General features: G+C 39.7%; 1 protein-coding gene and 1 pseudogene across 1 annotated transcript; both read left to right on the top strand.

Annotated features, from left to right (window-relative positions):
• Positions 1-1726: 1726 nt before the first annotated feature.
• LOC139445180 (GTPase IMAP family member 4-like) lies at positions 1727-8482 on the top strand. Its single transcript, XM_071226302.1, has 4 exons — positions 1727-1865; positions 5582-5635; positions 6210-6362; positions 6953-8482. Exons 2-4 carry the CDS (start codon positions 5626-5628, stop codon positions 8107-8109), a joined length of 1320 nt encoding a protein of 439 aa, XP_071082403.1. The 5' UTR covers positions 1727-1865; positions 5582-5625; the 3' UTR covers positions 8110-8482.
• A 3398-nt stretch (positions 8483-11880) lies between these two features.
• Positions 11881-18253, top strand: LOC139444922 (GTPase IMAP family member 4-like; annotated as a pseudogene).
• Positions 18254-19067: the final 814 nt, after the last annotated feature.

Below are 19067 nucleotides of genomic sequence, written 5' to 3'. Positions count from 1 at the left end.
ACTATGAGATGTCATGCATCAATACAGTTACCAATTTAAATGCATTAGATTGAACAGCCTGCGCGTACATGGAGGACACACCCATACGCCCCATACACGTGACCATTGTGACATGAATACTACCTCGTTCGCTCACTGCTATCAGTTTACCAGTCCTACTTGTGCAGTGTTCCGTTCTGGCTAAATCACCAACTGGGCTTATCTCACATAAGGTACTATAACCCGTCATAAAACATCTTTCCATTCCTCGAGAATTTCGTCAATTCCTGAGGAGTGCATTCATAGGTTTTGCATTACAATGCCAACAAGTTATACAAACCAAAACAATTATGTCTGTCACGTTCGTCTTTATCCTGGTACGGGCCCGGAGTGAAAGGTTCACGGTTGGATAAAGTCGCTTAAACATATATTTAATTATATCACATCGTATGAGCAAGGCTCGTATGATACGTCAATTCTTTTTTTTCTTGTTATAATGATTGCAATTGTCATAATAAAAGTGTATATTGTGCATTGGCAATGCCCTAAATCGTGCTAATGGTGCAATGGAACACTGAACACTCAAATTAAATTTTCACCCCACTGCGATAATTCTACCCACCAGGTACACATTCCGTTTCCCATGTCCGCTTTACAAAGGACGACGTGCCACCATGCGACAGTGAGTGAGTGAGTGAGTTTAAGTTTAACGTCACATCGGCAATATTTCAGCCATATCGTGACGAAACAAAAGTTGACATGACCAATATATTTTAAACTGCATACAATTCTGCCGACGAAGGGCAGTATAATAACTAGAATATCACAGATGTACATAAAACTAGTCAGAGAGCATGTAAAAAGATATTAACATTTTACAAAACAACATAAAAACAGGCTATAGATCACCAACAACTGAAGGTAGATCACCACGCCAGGGTCCATGGGGACTTACAGTCCATGCGACAGACACGAACAGTATTGAGTGAACGCGTAAAACAACCAGGCAGCCATATCCGACATATATTAGCTTGTAAATGTTAGATAGACTGAAAGCATGAACAACGATCCAAACAAGCACGAGTTGACTCACAATCAAACTTACGAGATACTTTGGACAACGTGGACCTGTCCTTCCCCTGAATCCACACAGGGACACAGGTCGTTAATTCCTCAGACACCGTTGTTGAAATCTACTGATGCGTATGAATGTGAACAGGGATCTTGATATTCAGATTCAGATCTCGATGGTAGATAACTTTCACTTCATTTGATATTGAGTCATTGCGGTTCGAAGACTATCAAAGCAGTTATCTTGAACTATGAACACAGTCAGTTCATGCACTGTGGGTATGGGGTTGGTATATTGAGTGAGTGAGTAGGGTTTGAAGCCGCTTTTAGCAATATGCCAGCTATATCACGGCGGGGGACACCAGAGCCCGGATTTTCGGCGCGACGAGCGAACGCTTTAGCCACTAGGTTACCCGACTGCCCCTGTTGTACATTGAAATGCACTGTTGCATAAATGCAAGTAATGCACATGCCCCAGTTGCCCATATTGTATCAACGCCTTTCAAAACAGTCGTTTACGAGCCAAAAACTGTCAACTACAATGGATTCAACATTGGTCGAAAGAAATAGACATGGGTGCGTTACGCAACAGTTCTCTCGTTCGTTTCAAAACACAAATGCTATAAATAGGACAACGTCAGACCTTTCCTTAATCCATGTTCGCGACACAATTTCGCAAACAAAACATAGCTGGTTTCACTTATCAAAAGACTGGAAAAACCCTCCAACCACACCATTTCCTAGGCTGTATAAATCCCACCTGACACCTGGTATAGCATCCATTCCTTGATCAGCCTCTGCCTCATCACATACAGGTAGGTAAACTTTATATAACAAAGAAAGGGAATAGTGATAACATCTAACTTATCATTAGTATTAGTAATAATGCTGCTAATAAGAGTTTACCATCACGGCAGCAAGAATATTCCCCATTCTTTTTATCTATATATATATCTGACTCCACTCTTAACTCTTCATGCTCTTAGTGATTTGATATACATAATACGAATCAGTGTGTTAGCTCTGATCTGCATGAATGTTCTATTTGTGTCACTGCTCTAGTTCAAACCTTCACCTACCAATACGACATCCCACTATCAACTACCCACTACCCTCTTCTCCCTCCAATATCCACTACCAGCCTGTGCCCTAAACTCCTTAACATTAATGATCAGTTTGTGTGAGGGCCATATTTCAAAATCTAAATAATATCTTATTATACTTTTAGTGATGGCATGTGTGATTCATTTGGACGTTATTTTGTATTAATAACGAGTATCCTTATATACGGTATGATCATTACTCTAACGCAACCCTACCCTACAACTCCCCATCATATGCTACAACACCCTACCCTAAGCCTAGCACTATCCACTATCAAAACCCTTACCACGACTCACTACACCTACCAGCATGACTTTCCACTATCAACTGCCATCTACCCTCTTGTCCTACCAATATCCACTATCAGCCGTGACAACTTGTACCTATTACTCCTTCCTTTACCCATTTCCACTATCTTCTATGCACTACCCTCTAATCCTACCAATATCCACTACAAAGTGATCCCTCTGCCCACTACTCTTTGCAGTACACACAATCACTATCATCTATCCACTACCCTCTACTCCTACCAATATCCACTACAATTATCATCTAACACTATCCTCTATCAACTACCCTCTACTCCTACCAATATCCACCACCATCATCTACCCACTACCCCTATTAATATCACTATCATCTACCACTACCCTCTACTCCTACCAGTATCCACCACCATTATCATCTAACACTATCCTCTATTCACTACCCTCTACTCCTACCAATATCCACCAACGATATCATCTACCCACTACCCCTATGAATACCACTACCACTATCATCTATCCACTAACCTCTGCTCCTACCAATATCAACCACCATTATCATCTAACACTATCCTCTATCCACTACCCTCTGCTCCTACCAAGTCAACTACAACTGGTGATACATGTACTCACTACTCCTACCAGTACCCACTACCACTATCATCTAAACACTGCCCTCTACTCCTACCTATATCCACCACCACTATCATCTACCAATACCTCCATTAATACTACTACCACTATCTTCTGTGCACTGCCCTATATCCATTACCACTATCACCTAGCACTACCCACTACTCTTTCTAATACCCACTACCACTTCCTTCTATGAACTAAACACTACTCTTGCCAATAGCAACGTGTACCACAACCCGATAAAGCGACAACTACAGACCACCACAACCACCTCCGCATCCACTACCAGTACCCCTAACACCTCCACTACCCACAACACCTACCAGTACGTATTCCACTGCCCATACCGACACTACCACTGCACAGTACACGCGAAAGCTACCGAAACTCAATACCACTTCCTCTACCCACAGAGCCGTGAAGATCCGGGGTAGAATAGGTCTTCAGCAAACCATGCTTGCCGTAAAAGGTGACTATGCTTGTCGAAAAAGGTGACGAACGGGATCAGATGTTCAGGCTCGTGGACTGTCTGGTCCACACACGATTATTTACAGACAACCGCCATATAGCTGGAATATCGCTCAGTGTGGCGTTAAACAACAAACAAACAAACACATCTTCTTCCCAAAACAAATATCCACTCTCAACTACCAATACCACAGCCCCTTCTATCATCAACTACGCCTCCGCCTTCTCTACAACGACACCTGCCTCTACCGTCACCCACCTGTCTTTGTCTATTCCGTACTGGGGCGGTCCGGGAGCCTTGTGGTTAAAGTGTTCGCTCGTCACGCAGAAGACCCGGGTTCGATTCCCGACATGGGTACATGTGTGAAGCCCATTTGTGGTGTCCCCCGCCGTGATATAGCTGTAATATTGCTAAAAGCGGCGTAAAACCGAACTCACTCACTCACTCAAAGCATGTCACTGTGACCTCTGTTAAGTGCTGGTCGCGACTGGCAACTACAGTAAACATAGTACCGTACATGTTATGACGTGGAATGATCAGGATTTATAAATGGCAAGTTGATATCGTAAGAGAAACACTGAAAACACCCATGAGTAATTTATATTACAGTGAGATGAGTCATAAGAGAAAACAGCGAAAGCGAAACTAGACCGCTTGCATAACCCAAATAGCATAGATATAGGAAAGCTCCCAGTATCGGCCGCACAGCCGTCATATAGCACTGCGCTTGTATAGAATATAGGCGGTGAATGTTACTCGTACAGTGTAATAAGCAATACACGCTTGGCATTAAAAGATATCTTCTGCGACAAGCGCCTCGCCTCAGGTTTGCTTCGTTGCTGTATGCATGTAGGTAGGGAAGGTTGAAGTGGGAGTGGTGGTGATCGCAGCAGTAGGAGTAGTAGTGACAGTAGTAGCAGAAGTAGTGTGATGTAGTAGGAGTGGTGGTTATAGTAGTAGTGACAGTAGTAGCAGAAGTAGTGTGATGATAGTAATAGGAGTGGTGGTTATAGTTGTAGTAGTAGGGTGAGGAGGAGGAGGAGGAGAAATGGAGGAGTAGTAGTAGCTGTAGTCTATTTCACTCTAAACTTATGAAACACTGTCTGTAATTAATTACATGTATTAGTTACATATCGAAGTTAAGCCACAGTTGTGAAAATTCAAAGACGAATTGTGATCGAAATAGGACAATGGATAGAGTAACCGCTGGAATATCTCACTGGAACGATACTATTTGCAGATGTCAGCGGCAGCTACATATACCTTACGATGTTACCTCCCGTGGATTACACGCAATGTAATTTGTTATTAAGTACAAAACGTATTTTAGAAATATGTATACTCATCAACAAAAGTTACTGTGACTATATCAGTTTATTGTAGATATAAGTTTAAAACAGAACATTTATAAAAACATTACAATGTTATAAGTACGAGCCTTTGTCTCACTGTGTACACAACTAATAACTTGTCAAGTGAGTGAGTGAGTTGGTTGCTTTTAACGCCGCTTTGAACAGTATTCCAGTTACATCACGGCGTGTCAGTTTACCGAGTTAGGAAAGCCCAAAGTGATGCAGGTCTCGTGCACGGGTTGGTGCCGACAAACTAGACTTGTAAATACAGAACAGTGTAGCATGATACCTTTTAATGAGTATTGAGATCAAAATGAACATCCCACTTCTTTCTTCACCTTTCAAACTGCGGTACATCTGTAATGCTGAATGAAAGTAAGTGGACTTTTCACAGTAGCGTGTGTGAAGAAAATACAAAATACTGTGCAGAATTTGATCTTAAATTGTTTTGTAAACAAATGAAAATTAGTACTTTTGGGTGTAATAAGTTGGGTTTTGATTTAATACAGCTATTTTATCATTATTTATTGACAATAATTTTATTTTAATAGCCACTCTTACTCTAGAAGTCTATGACATGTCGTGATATAACTGCAATATTGTTCAAAGCAGAGTAAAACTACTGACTCACAACAGTGACAAATATTTGTGCACATTTTAAAATAACGTCTTTGTTATCACTTATTATATATCTAATTTGACAGATTGAAGAATCCGTTACATTTCTCCTGCTTGGATACGTTCAGTCATGGATATGGGTAGGTGAAATATTTGTTTTTCATTTCTAGCATTTTAACTGTTACAAGAAATGAGAAAATATCAATAACCATTATCACATAAGAAAAGGATTAACCGAATAACATGTACATAGTATAGTATAGTATAGTATAGTATAGTATAGTATAGTATAGTATAGTATAGTATAGTATAGTATAGTATAGTATAGTATGTAGCATAGTATAGTATAGTATAGTATGTAGCATAGTATAGTATAGTATAGTATAGTATGTAGTATAGTATAGTATAGTATAGTATAGTATGTAGCATAGTATAGTATAGTATAGTATGTAGCATAGTATAGTATAGTATAGTATAGTATAGTATGTAGCATAGTATAGTATAGTATAGTATAGTATAGTATAGTATAGTATAGTATAGTATAGTATAGTGTGTACACATACAACGTGTTATTGTTATTTAGTGTAACTTAATTTTAAAAAATTGTAAATATTTCCATGTATATGTTTACACTTTCATTAGTTTTCTTGCTGGTTTAATTCTTTGTGACTGAATAAATATGTAAATTCAGTCTTGGTTTGTTTAACGATGCAGAGGAATGGACGTGTGGAAAGTGCACATTCGTGAACAGTGGCGACCTGCAGAACTGCAATGTATGTTTCGCGTCAAAGCCACGCCGGGAACCTGGACTACCCAATCTGTTCAATCCAGAACCAATGGGTTATTATCATGGACAACAGCAAAAGGGTACTTCTCTTTGTTTCTTCTCTGCTGATATTTTGAAACCACTGTAAATTCTGTGATTAATTGAGTTGAATGTTGCCGCTGCATATTAGAACGGAGACAACAAACAATAGGTTTCACATGTCGGGAATCAAACCCGAGCCTTAGGCATGATGAGCCAACGTTGTACCCACATGACTTCAAAATGCTAGCGATGAATAGTGTGTTTAGTAGCTGGTATTACTATTATGTTGGAGAGTGCTATGCAATATCAATTACCAAATTATGTCACCAATGTTATAGTATCACCCCTATAATCACCATTGCTACCATCAGGCCAGAAGATGCATTCATTTCACAAATCGGTGGCGCCTATTTTCAACCTTATAATAGCACACTGATTTTGAAATATATTTACGTTTAGGTATTTACTCGACAGAGTTACAACTGTATGCATAGACTTACGGCAGTTATATATCTGTATTATGTGAGAATATGTAACACTTGTGGGTCTTGGTTGTGAGTGCACATACATGTATGTATGGCATTTCAAATTACATTTACTACGAATTTGTAATATTAATAAGTTATTTTTAATTTCTTATCTATTACAGGGGGGTCATATGGGTGGTCTACAGAACTCTGCCCGACCAATGAGAGGAGAATAGTTTTCCTTGGCAGAACAGGGTCAGGGAAGAGTGCCACCGGCAATAATATTCTTGGGGACATCGTATTCGAATCAAGTGCCTGTGGGTCATCTGTAACCAAAAGGTGCCAGAGAGGGAGAGGGAGCAGATTTAACCGGGACATTCAAATAATCGACAGTCCTGGGTTGTTTGACACAGGTATGACTAATGCTGAAATCACGAAGGAAGTAGTGAAATGTGTAGCCATGACAGCTCCTGGTCCCCATGCCTTTGTCCTCGTTGTCAGGATTGACCGTTTTACGCCGGAAGAACATGATACGGTTCAACATTTCAGGCAGGTCTTCGGATGTGACATGTTGAACTATCTCATTGTTCTGTTCACAAGAAAAGATGATCTACATCATGAAAAAAAATCCCTACAAGAGTATTTGAAGAAAGTGCCTCGGGAACTGCAAGTTCTACTCAAGTCTTGCAACAACAGATGTATTGCCTTCAATAACAGAGGCAGTGATGAGGAGAAGAACAAGGATGTCCAGGACTTCCTCACACTCGTGGACAGGGTGTTCCTTGACAACGGAGGCAAGTGCTACACCAGTGAAATGTATGTTGAGGCTGAGAAGAACATGAAAATGAGAGAAGGACAATTGAGACAGAAACATGAACAGAAGATCCAGGAAGAGAGAAATGCAATCAGGCGAGATTTCGAGCTGAAACTTCAGATGAAGCACGATGAAAACGCGGATATGAGGAAACAATTGGAGGAGAGAATAAAAGCGCTGGAAAAAGAGAAAATTGAAGAAGCAGAAAAGAAAGCTGAGAGTGAGATGGCTGCACTTTCAAAGGAAATGGAAGAACTGAAACTAGCAGTGAAAGGAGCGAAGGAAGAAAAGGAGGAATCAGAGACACAGCTGGAGTTGGAGAGCAGGAGGAGGGAACGAGAAGTCATTAAGAGACTTGAGGCCGAAAGCCCAGACTTCCGAGAGGAGACGCGAAAAGAAGTCAATGAAGAGAAATCCGGTATAATGAGCATGCTTGGATCAGTGCTGCCTACGCTCATTGGGAGTGTTATTCCGTCTATCATACCGGCTGCTGGGAAGCTTTTAAGAGGATTGTTTAAAAAATAAAACACCTGTTGTCGGACAAACTTGTTTGAGAGAGAATAAAATAAATTCGGTTGTTATCGAATCATCAGCTATCATCCGACTTTTGTACAAATGAACTACAAGGATCTATATTCGTTGCAATAAGTTTTTATACTACAATAACAACATTTATATACAGCAAAACATTTCCACATATCGCTGTGCTTAATTACATGGTACAACACATTTTTAGTACTTATTAAATAAATTGTGTTCCCACGTAGATTACACTTTCAGTGTTCACTGGAATACACGGTGACGTTGTGACGCCACTGCAAGGACGTGACTTGAGATATATTTCATGGTCACAAATAAAACGTTATGCTCATAGTAAAATATGGCTTCCCGTGATGAGTAAACTTCTTATATCTCAATGAGTCATTTGTTTGTTTATTGTTTTACGTCACATCAAGCAATATTCCACCAACAATCAGCAAATATCACAGCTGCCTGTGTGTAATCTAATCTGGGTCAGACAAACCATTGTTTGATATTATGCACATCGCTGTATTTTTCTAAAAGAATTGTTCGCGTCAGAGAGAAAAATATTTTGTTTTTTGTTGGCATGTTGGATGTCCTGAAAATAATGTAATGTGAGAAATTCAAATGTTCGGTTCTTCCTGTCAGAGAAAAAGTATTCCCAGAATAATAGATGATCGGTCCCTAGGGATAATTAATAAATTGACTAGGAACATAATTTAACCTGGAATTCGCAGAGGGCTTAAAAAGTGCGTCTTCTCAAGTGGAATACTATTTAGTTGATGTGTGACTGTGTCATATTAGGTTTTTTAGAGAAAAAAATATTGGGCGGCGTCAAACTAATATGACAGCGTATACGGCAACTAAAGACACCATAACGAATTTATTATGCCGAAAAGTTCACACTGTCTAGTATCCATATCGCACATGTCATGTCTTAATGAAAACTTGACACTTACAACAGTTGACGTTAAGGGTCAACGGGAGACTACTCATCAAGCCTTAGAGGCGAAACATTGTTGATAATTTTAACTATAATCTTTAATTATGAAGTCACGAACGTGATCTAAAACAATATTAATGTACTTGTAAAATTAATTATATTAAAACACAAAACAGTGTCGAATAAAGAATTTCCGTATCAGAATTGTCATGTGAAATAAGTGAGGTGGGTGTTGGAAAATCCAAGATGGCTGTTACTGACAGAAAAGGTCTTATATTAGGTCAGTAACCATCTTGGATTTTACTGACGAGTATACGGGCTCATATGGAGTAGCTGAAATACTGCCGATGTGACGTTAAATATTAACTCAATCACTCATATGGAGTAAGTAGTTCTGCTCTCTGATTGGTCAATCTCACTTTGAGGCATAATAAAACGCAAATATGCGTATATTACCAATCATACTATGTCTGACTCCACTGTCAGTATGTATCAACTAATAATGTCCACTTTATTAAATGGAAAGAGGATCGTGTGCCTGTGTTTGTGACAGCCGGGGCAGAATACGCTTAAATTTTCGCGAACACCTGGTATCGTCACTATTTGATATTTAACTATGTCATGTCATACATCATTGCAGTAACCAATTTATAATAATATGCATTAAACTGAAAAGTCTGTTATCTCATGCATTATAAATTGTAGCAGCATCACTCGGGGTACCACGAGCGAGAGTGGAATGAACCTGTAAGCGGGACGTATGAAACCACATGTACACCAAGTGATATTTCTACAACGAATTTATCTTACGGACATGTTTTAATATGACGTTGTAAAATAATTAAAACAAATTCAAAGTTTGTCAAAAATAGTTGTTCGATTGAGCTGAGGTTAACATGTGCTATGTAACGTGACCTTCATTGACTCTGAAAAAGCGTGTGGCTTTTTGCTTCCAAACGGGGTAGAAGGGATTTATTCTCCCGCTCAGAAATTTATTTCCCTCCTTGGCGGGATACATATTATTTTATCAGGATCACGTGAAGCGTTCAGATCTCATCATTCTGACATGGAGGTGTGGTAATATATATCGAGACCGGTAGACAAGGTAACAACAGTATTCCTCGAGAGGAAATTAAAGGCAGTGTATAAATTGTAAGGATAATGATTCACAGGAAATGGTTTCATTTTGTAAGCAAATGTCCATTATATAACCACCTCAGATCACGTCAAATTAAGGAATATATCATTAATCACTCCTTGTATAAACTCGGTCAATTGCAGCAGAAAATATTAAAGTCCAGAGAAAGGGAAATGTGTACATGAAGCATTCCAGCTAAGACACAACAGCTAAACGCAATCTATGTTGTTTGTGTGTTTGTTTATTGATTAACGCCGCACTCACCAATATTCCCAATCTATGTATGTCCATCTTCGCCGCCCTGTATATATTGTAATAGTTATAATGGCTTGTGTCAAATACATTGTCTGTCTGTCTGTCTGTCTGCCTGTCTGTCTGTGTCTGTCTGTGTCTGTCTGTGTCTGTCGGTCTGTCTGTCTGTCTCTGTCTGTCTGTCTGTCTGCCCGTGTCTGTCTGTCTGTCTGTCTGGGTCTGTCTGTCTGTCTGGGTCTGTCTGTGCCTGTCTGTCTGTGTCTGCCTGTGTCTGTCTGTCTGTCTGTCTGTCTGTCTGTGTCTGTCTGTCTGTCTGTATGTATGTCTGTCTGTCTGTCTGTCTGTCTGTCTCTGTCTGTCTGTATGTCTGTGTCTGTCTGTCTGTGTCTGTCCGTCTGTCTGTCTGTGTCTGTCCGTCTGTCTGTCTGTCTGTCTGTCTGTCTGTCTGTGTCTCTCTGTGTCTCTGTCTGTCTGTCTGCCTGTACACGTGAACAGCGTGACATGAATACTGTTTAACCTCGTTCTTTACCGCTATGGCCATTTATCTAGTCGTACATGTACCGTGTTATCCGATCTGGATAAATCAACAACTGATACATAAGAACATAACTCGTCATAAACAAACGTTCCATTTCTCGAGAATGTGGTCGGTTCCTGAGGAGTATGTGTGTATATATAGCTATTACCATGTCATGACGTTATACCCACGGAAACAATTATGTCCAAGTGCCTCGTGTAAGTACTGTGTTCGTCTATGAACTGGCTTCTTAAACATTGCACGGGCCCTGAGTAAAACGTTCATGGTTGTTATTAAGTCACTTTAAACGGTATTTCGGAAAAAACCTGGGGCGGTCGGATAGCCTAGTGGTTAAAGCGTTCACTCGTCACGCCGAAGACCCGGGTTCGAATCCCGACATGGGTACAATGTGTGAAGCCCATTTGTGGTGTCCCCCGCCGTGATATTGCTGGAATATTGCTAAATGCGGCGTAAAACTATACTCACTCACTCGGGGAAAGCTGGTAAAGGTAAGTGACGTCAATTCCATTCCACTTTTGTACCCTTTCTGTTCTTAAAACATTTCATAATTGTAATAATAAATTCATGTTAACATTGTGTCTTATCAATGCCCTAAATGGTGCTAATGGCGCAATGGAACAGTGTACACTCATATTACCTTTTTACCCCCTTGGAGATTATGCGAGGAAGAATCTTCCTTTAGCATTCTCCTGTCAGGTGCGTTTTGCACAGGACAACTTTATCGGTATCTGAACCACACACACACCATTCTCATCCAGCATGTAGGCAGGATGATAGCATTCTTGTGCTATAAATAGGACAACGTCAGCCAGTCTCCTTCTTGGTGCGTCATTCAAATCAAGGTCATTTTCAACAACATAACCAAGCTAGTTTCACTTGTCAGGAGACTGGAAAACCCATTCCAACTACACTATTTCTCTGGCCGTATAAATCCAACCTGGCACCTGGAATAGCGTTCATTCATTTATCAACCTCTGCCTCGTCCCATTCAGGTAGGTAAACTATATATCAGAACGATGTGAATACTGATTACATCTGATTTGTCATTAGTATTAGTGTTGACGCTGCTTTCACATTGTTTAAATTCGATTACTCGTTGGAAAAAGTTTATCCTCAAGGGAGCAAGTATATTCCTCATTCTATTTGTACATTATGACTTTAGGGTGGCTCTCCTATCTCTTAACATACACATTTGGATTTGGTATACATGATCTAAACCATGTTATCTCTGATCTGTATCAATGTTCTTTTTGTGCCGGGCCCTAGTTCAAAATCTCAATAATTATTATGCTTGTAGTAACGGCATTTGTGATTCACATGGATAATGTTTTGTTATTCACGGCGAGTGTCCTTATATACTCTAACCCTACCCTACCCAACCCTACAACCCATCATACGCTACAACACGCTACCCTACGCTCAACACCATCCTCTACGAAAACCCATACCACGACTCACACCTATACTACCACTAGGACTGTCAACTACCCCCTACCCTGTAGTTTGTCTACCATTCCGTACAACATGGTGTATCAGACGCACAGCATGTCACTGTGACCTCTGTTAAGTGCTGGTCGCGACTCGCGACTACAGTAAACAAAGTACAGTACAGGTTATGATGTGGAATGATCAGGATTTAAAAATATCAAATTAATGACGAAAGAGAAACTCTGAAAAACCCGTGTTAAATTTATATTAATAGAGTTGAGATAATAGAAAACAGCGAAAGCGGAAATAAGTCGCTTGCATAACCTAAATAGCACAGATAAAGGAAAGCTCCCAGTATCGGCCGCACAGCCGTCATACATGCACTGCACTTGTATAGAATATAGGCGGTGAATGTTACTCGTACAGTGTAACCCTGATATTAAAAGCCCGTCGGTTCGGGTTTGCTTCGTTGCCGTATGCATATAGATAGGGTAGGGTTAAAGTTGGTGTGATTGTGATTTTACACAAGGCATGTCATCGGCAGCTACATAACACGGCGTTACCTCCCTTGGATTACCATCAGTCCCTGCAATGTAGTTTGTTTTGTATTTAGTAGAAACCTTATTTTAGAAACATTCTTCACATAATCAATAACATAGGTTTCATCATTTCTGTTTATTCTTGACATAGTTTAATAGCTTTCGGTAAATGTTGCTCAACGGCCCATGTGTACATTCGATTACGTGACGAGTACAGTGAGTGAGTGAGTTGGGTTTAACGCCACTTTTAACAGTATTCCAGTTATATCACGGCGTGCCACCTTAATGTGGGAGGAAAGCCCGAAGTGATGCAGGGGCGAACCGGGATTCGAACCCACAATCATAGGTTTCTGGCGTGCCCAAGGGACGCAACTCTGCACAGCGAATCGCGGCGCCTTAGACGACTGGGCCACCCGTGCTCCCCCATGACGTGTACAATACATACAACATAATAATAGTTGACAATAGTAGCCCCATATATTCTTAGAATTGTTTTACGTAGGAGCATCGCCTGATAACGGTACATAGCTATATTATGAATACGCGTACTGCTTCTCTTGTAAAGCTGCATTTCCGAATTGTCTGGACCATGAGAGATTTCTAGAAAAACATTAACGCCTAGGTATTTGTAAAAGTATACACACTCAAATCTCGTCCCTTTGTAAAACCATTTTTCAATTCATGGTAGACTTTAGTTTTATCCAAATTAACATCTAATTAATAATCAATGCAATATTTCTCAAAAATATCAATTCGTTTCTGCAAACCCCCAATAGTATCTGAAATTAGAATAATATCTTCTGCGAAGAGCAAAAGAAACAATAGCGTCAGATCTACATCAGGGTGCAGCTGGATTTTCTCAATTTCCTCAATTTCGATTGCTAGCTCATTAATAAAAGTAGATAAGAGAAACGCAACCCTGGCGGACTCCGCGTTGACATTGAAACATTTCAAATCTTACTCGAGATGTTACTGATTTTTGGAGATACACCTCTTTCTTTTGGGAGTAGCCACAATTTAGTACGATTAACACTGTCGAACACTTTAGAAAAATCCAGAAACAGTGCAAAAGGTTTACCTTTTTGTTCACATACGTGTAAGAATCTTTCAATAATAGTCTGTAATGTAAAACTATTGTCAACCCTTGCATATCCATGCTTGCGATTCTACAACGTTACGGTACGCATCACACCAGTATGTTAATCCTCTGTTGAAGATAGATATGTACCGTTTATTCACAACACTGAGGAATGACATACCCCTGTAGTTGGATGTACAATGTATATATTCATGCTTGTGTAATGGAACAGTTATTCCGACTGACCACGACCCCGGGAAATAAGCATTATCTTCCAATAAGGTATGGGACAAGGATATCACTGGTATATTTATAGTGAGTGAGTGAGTGAGTTTGGTTTTACGCCGCTTTTAGCAATATTCCAGCAATATCACGGCTGGGGACACCACATTTTACCCATGTCGGGAATCGAACCCGGGTCTTCGGCGTGACGAGCGAAGGTATATTTAAAGAATTCAGCAATTAATAAATCATATATAGACAGGTGATTTACCATATTGGAGAGTCTGATATAATTTTGGACATTTCATCAAAATTATCAGAAAAATCAATGTCGGCATTTTCAGTAGCCCCATGAACCGATTCGTCAATGGCATAAATATACTGAGGGAAACAAATAAGGGAACACGTGAAAATACAAGTGCTCCTTTATTGTTTTCCAGGTTTTGTTCCCAAACTATGGATGTCAACGTGGGTAAAAATTTGGGAATAAATAAAGGGACACTGCAATGAAATGGTGTTCCCTAATTTGTTTCCCTCAGTATATGTATAAAATGAGTCACCCATTGACTCAATGATATGTTTGGTTTCTGTCTGGTTACACAATTCGAGACCAGACTAGAAGCTCTTACTGTTTGGGAGGCACGATGAAATCTATTTACAAATATGTATAAAATGTATAAATGATGTTTATGTTTGTCTTCTATTTGTATACACAGACCAGAGTAGCTTGATACCATTTTATCTGTATTGAGATCAAGATGTAAATAACGAATGTAACCCGACTATTCACAATAGCTAATTTTAAGGAAATATAATATGCTGGGACGAATTTTATCATATTTTGTGTAACCAAAACAATTAGTAGTTTTTGGTTTTTGGTTTTGATTTAACATTCGTGTATTTCCTCAATGGACAATGGTTTGATGTATAACAGCCATTGGTGTTTTGTGACAATTTGTCTCCGATACGTCGTGATATAACTGTTCAAAGTAGTGTTAAACCCACGGACACACCGACTATGTGTTGGCGCTCTGATGACGAAAATGACAACAACTCTGGATCGATAAACGTAAAAACAACTTAGTTGAAAAATAGATAGTTGTGGTTTAAATATAACAGCTTTGTATTCACCTATTGTGTTTATATTTGACAGATTGAAGAATTCATAATTGTTTACTTGCTGGGATACTCAAAGTCATGGGTAGGTGAATTTATGGGTTTTTTATATTTTAGCCTGTTTATTGTAACAGTTAAAAGAAGAGACTATATATAAATAAACACTATTACATTAGAATTACAATTGAATAGCCTGCACGTTGTGTAAAATCTGTAGGTAAACGCATCTGTTATAGCTATTGGGTCATTACAGTTTAAGCATTAATGGTTATAGTTGCGCAAGTAAATTCATAAGCATGTAGAATGATTACATATTTCCATGTGTGTATTTACACTTTCATTAGTTTCTGATATTTTTGGTCTGTGACTGAAATAAGGACTATGAATAAAGTATTGGTTTGTTTAAAGATGACTTACAAAATGATATATCCTATTCGGGTTGACATTGCCTTTGTCAGATTGTGTATTGATTTATTTGCTATTATACTGAAAAATTGTTCTTTGTCTGTAGATGACGAATGGACGTGCGGAACATGCACACTCATCAACAGTGGCGACCTGCAGAACTGCGATGCATGTGACACGCCAAAGCCACGACGGGAACCAGGACTGCCCAATGTTTTCAATCAAAAACCAATGGGTTATTATCAAGCACAACCCGAAAAAGGTACTGATGTTATTTAACCACCCTTAATTCTGTTATTAGTTAGTATGTTCAGTAGAATGTTCACTTATTAAATAAGTAATATGCAAGACACCACGAATGGGCTTCACACATTCTGGGGAATTGAACATGGGTCTTCGATGTGATGAACCAACGCTTTACACACAGGTCTGCCTCAACGTCCAAAAACATAGAGTGTTTTCAGGATGGTATCACAATTATTTCTTCGAGAGTGATATATAACTGCAAATTGTCACATCAGATCATCACCAGTGTTTTGTTACCATCACGTCATGACCAATGTGCTGTGTTTATGCTACCATTATGGCAGACTATGCTCTCATTTCACAACTCGGTTGCGCAAGAAATCAACATTTAACTATTAAATTGATTTTAGGATAGAATTTTGTTCAGCAATAATCATGACAGAGATACAACTCTGTAACGCGTATATGAATACGCTTAAGCTGGTGATTATTCGGATTTAAGGTGGGAATATGTTGGTTGGTTGTTTAACGCCGCACTCGGCAATATTCCAAGTATATGACGGCGGTCTGCAAATAATCGAGTCTGGACCAGACAACTCAGTGATTGATTTCATGAGCATCGATCCACGCAATTGGGACCGATGACATGTATCAACCAAGTCAGCGAGCCTGACCACCCGATCCCGTTAGTCGCCTTTTACGACAAGAATAGTCGCCTTTTACGGCAAGCATGGGTGGCTGAAGACCTGTTCTACGCCGGAATCTTCACGGTTCTGGAAATATGTACCACTTACGGGTCACGGCTGTGAATGCATATCGGTATGGCAATTCAAATTACATTTACTACGAATTTGTAATATGAATGAACTATTTTTAATTTCTTTTGTATTACAGGGGGGTCATATGGGGGGTCTACAGACCTCTGCCCGACCAATGAAAGAAGAATAGTCTTCCTTGGCAGAACAGGGTCAGGGAAGAGTGCCACCGGAAATAACATTTTGGGGGAAATGGTATTCGAATCAAGTGCCTGCGGGTCATCTGTAACCAAAAGGTGCCAGAGAGGGAGAGGGAGCAGATTTAACCGGGACATTCAAATAATCGACAGTCCTGGGTTGTTTGACACAGGTATGACTAATGCTGAAATCACGAAGGAAGTAGTGAAATGTATCGGCATGACAGCTCCTGGTCCCCATGCCTTTGTCCTCGTTGTCAGGATTGACCGTTTTACGAAGGAAGAGCATGATACCGTTGAACATTTCAGGCAGGTCTTTGGAGATGACATGTTGAACTATCTCATTGTTCTGTTCACAAGAAAGGATGATCTACATCATGAAAAAAAATCTCTACAAGAGTATTTGAAGAAAGTACCTCAGGAACTGCAAGTTCTACTCAAGTCCTGCAACGACAGATGTATTGCCTTCAATAACAGAGGCAGTGATGAGGAGAAGAACAAGGATGTCCAGGACTTCCTCACACTGGTGGACACGGTACTCCTTGACAACGGGGGCAAGTGCTACACCAGTGAAATGTATGTTGAGGCTGAGAAGAACATGAAGATTAGGGAAGAACAGTTGAGACAGAAACATGAACAGAAACTCCAGGAAGAGAGAAATGCAATCAGGCGAGATTTCGAGCTGAAACTTCAGATGAAGCACGATGAAAACGCGGATATGAGGAAACAGTTGGAGGACAGAATAAAAAACACTGGAAAAAGAGAAAAACGAAGAAGCAGAAAAGAAAACTGAAAGTGAGATGGCTGCACTTTCAAAGGAAATGGAAGAACTGAAACTAGCAATGAAAGGGGTAAAGGAAGAAAAGAAGGACTCAGATAGACAGCTGGAGTTGGAGAGCAGGAGGAGGGAACGAGAAGCCATTAAGAGACATGAGGCCGAAAGACCAGACTTCCGAGAGGAGACGCGAAAAGAAGTCAATGAAGAGAAATCTGGTATAATGAGCATGCTTGGATCAGTGCTGCCTACGCTCATTGGGAGTGTCCTTCCGTCTATCATACCGGCTGCTGGGAAGCTTTTAAAAGGATTGTTTAAAAGATAAAACACCACTCGAAGGCCAACTTGTTTGGAATGGGCATTTGTGATTGTGTTGATGAGACTATCATCCGGCCTTTTGTAAACATTGACACAAATGCAATTCAAGTAGCTCTATGATGCAATTGCTTTTAAGGCAATAACACCAATGAAAATAGCTATTAACTATTTGTCTATATCGCTGTGTCTGATTACATGATGTACATGTATGTGCGTTGTATTTAAGTTATCACTTGTGTTTCGATGCAGATTACACATTCAGGTCAGTACTTTAGACAGTACTTTAGAATCATGTACAGGGAGTGACATATTTATGGTAACAAATAGAATACTTAATCAATTCATAAAATGTTACTTCACGTGATGAATATATTTCTTATATATGGATTTGCCTGAGCATCCAGTGATATTCCATCAACAATCAGTGATATTCCATCAACAATCACCCCGTGGATATCCCGGGTAGAATAGGCCTTCAGCAACCCATGATGCTTGCCGTAAGAGGCGACGTGGTTGCTGTATGTCATTGATCCCAATTACGTGGATCGATGCTTATGATATAATTAATCACTGGATTGTCTGTTCCATACCCGATTATTTACAGACCACCGCCATTTTTGCTGCGATGCTAGATGTACTGAAAAACATCTGACTTGAGAAATAGAATGTCCGCGAGATTGTTATATTATCGGTGCCTTATAAATACTTGATAATTACAATTAGTTAATTGAAAATGCATTAGATCATCATTTTTATATCAATATAGTAACATATTCGTAATATGTAGTGGTAGGTAATTTTTTTGTAACGACCCTACTACATACCAAACGGAAGCATGTAAGCTCATACAACGCATGTCTGTGATGTCTGTGTAAACTTCTTAACCCCTTAGCAGTGTGAGTTTCTCTATTTGATCCAGAGTTAGTAAATTCTATTAGACGGGCTCTCTGAGTTACCATGAGGAACTTTACTAAAAACACAATTCAAAAGTTTCGAAAGTGCGAGGAACGT

The sequence above is a fragment of the Haliotis cracherodii genome, unplaced genomic scaffold, assembly GCF_022045235.1.
Source record: "Haliotis cracherodii isolate W230 unplaced genomic scaffold, xgHalCrac1.p SCAF_6, whole genome shotgun sequence".
In the NCBI taxonomy this organism is placed as follows: domain Eukaryota; kingdom Metazoa; phylum Mollusca; class Gastropoda; order Lepetellida; family Haliotidae; genus Haliotis; species Haliotis cracherodii.
The sequence above is the reverse complement of the archived record's forward strand: the minus strand, read 5'-3'. Positions and strand labels throughout refer to the sequence as shown.

Coding starts and splice junctions, on each gene's coding strand:
- LOC139445180 (XM_071226302.1), top strand. Junction 6,363..6,952: donor TCATGGACAACAGCAAAAGG/GTACTTCTCTTT, acceptor TATCTATTACAG/GGGGGTCATATGGGTGGTCT.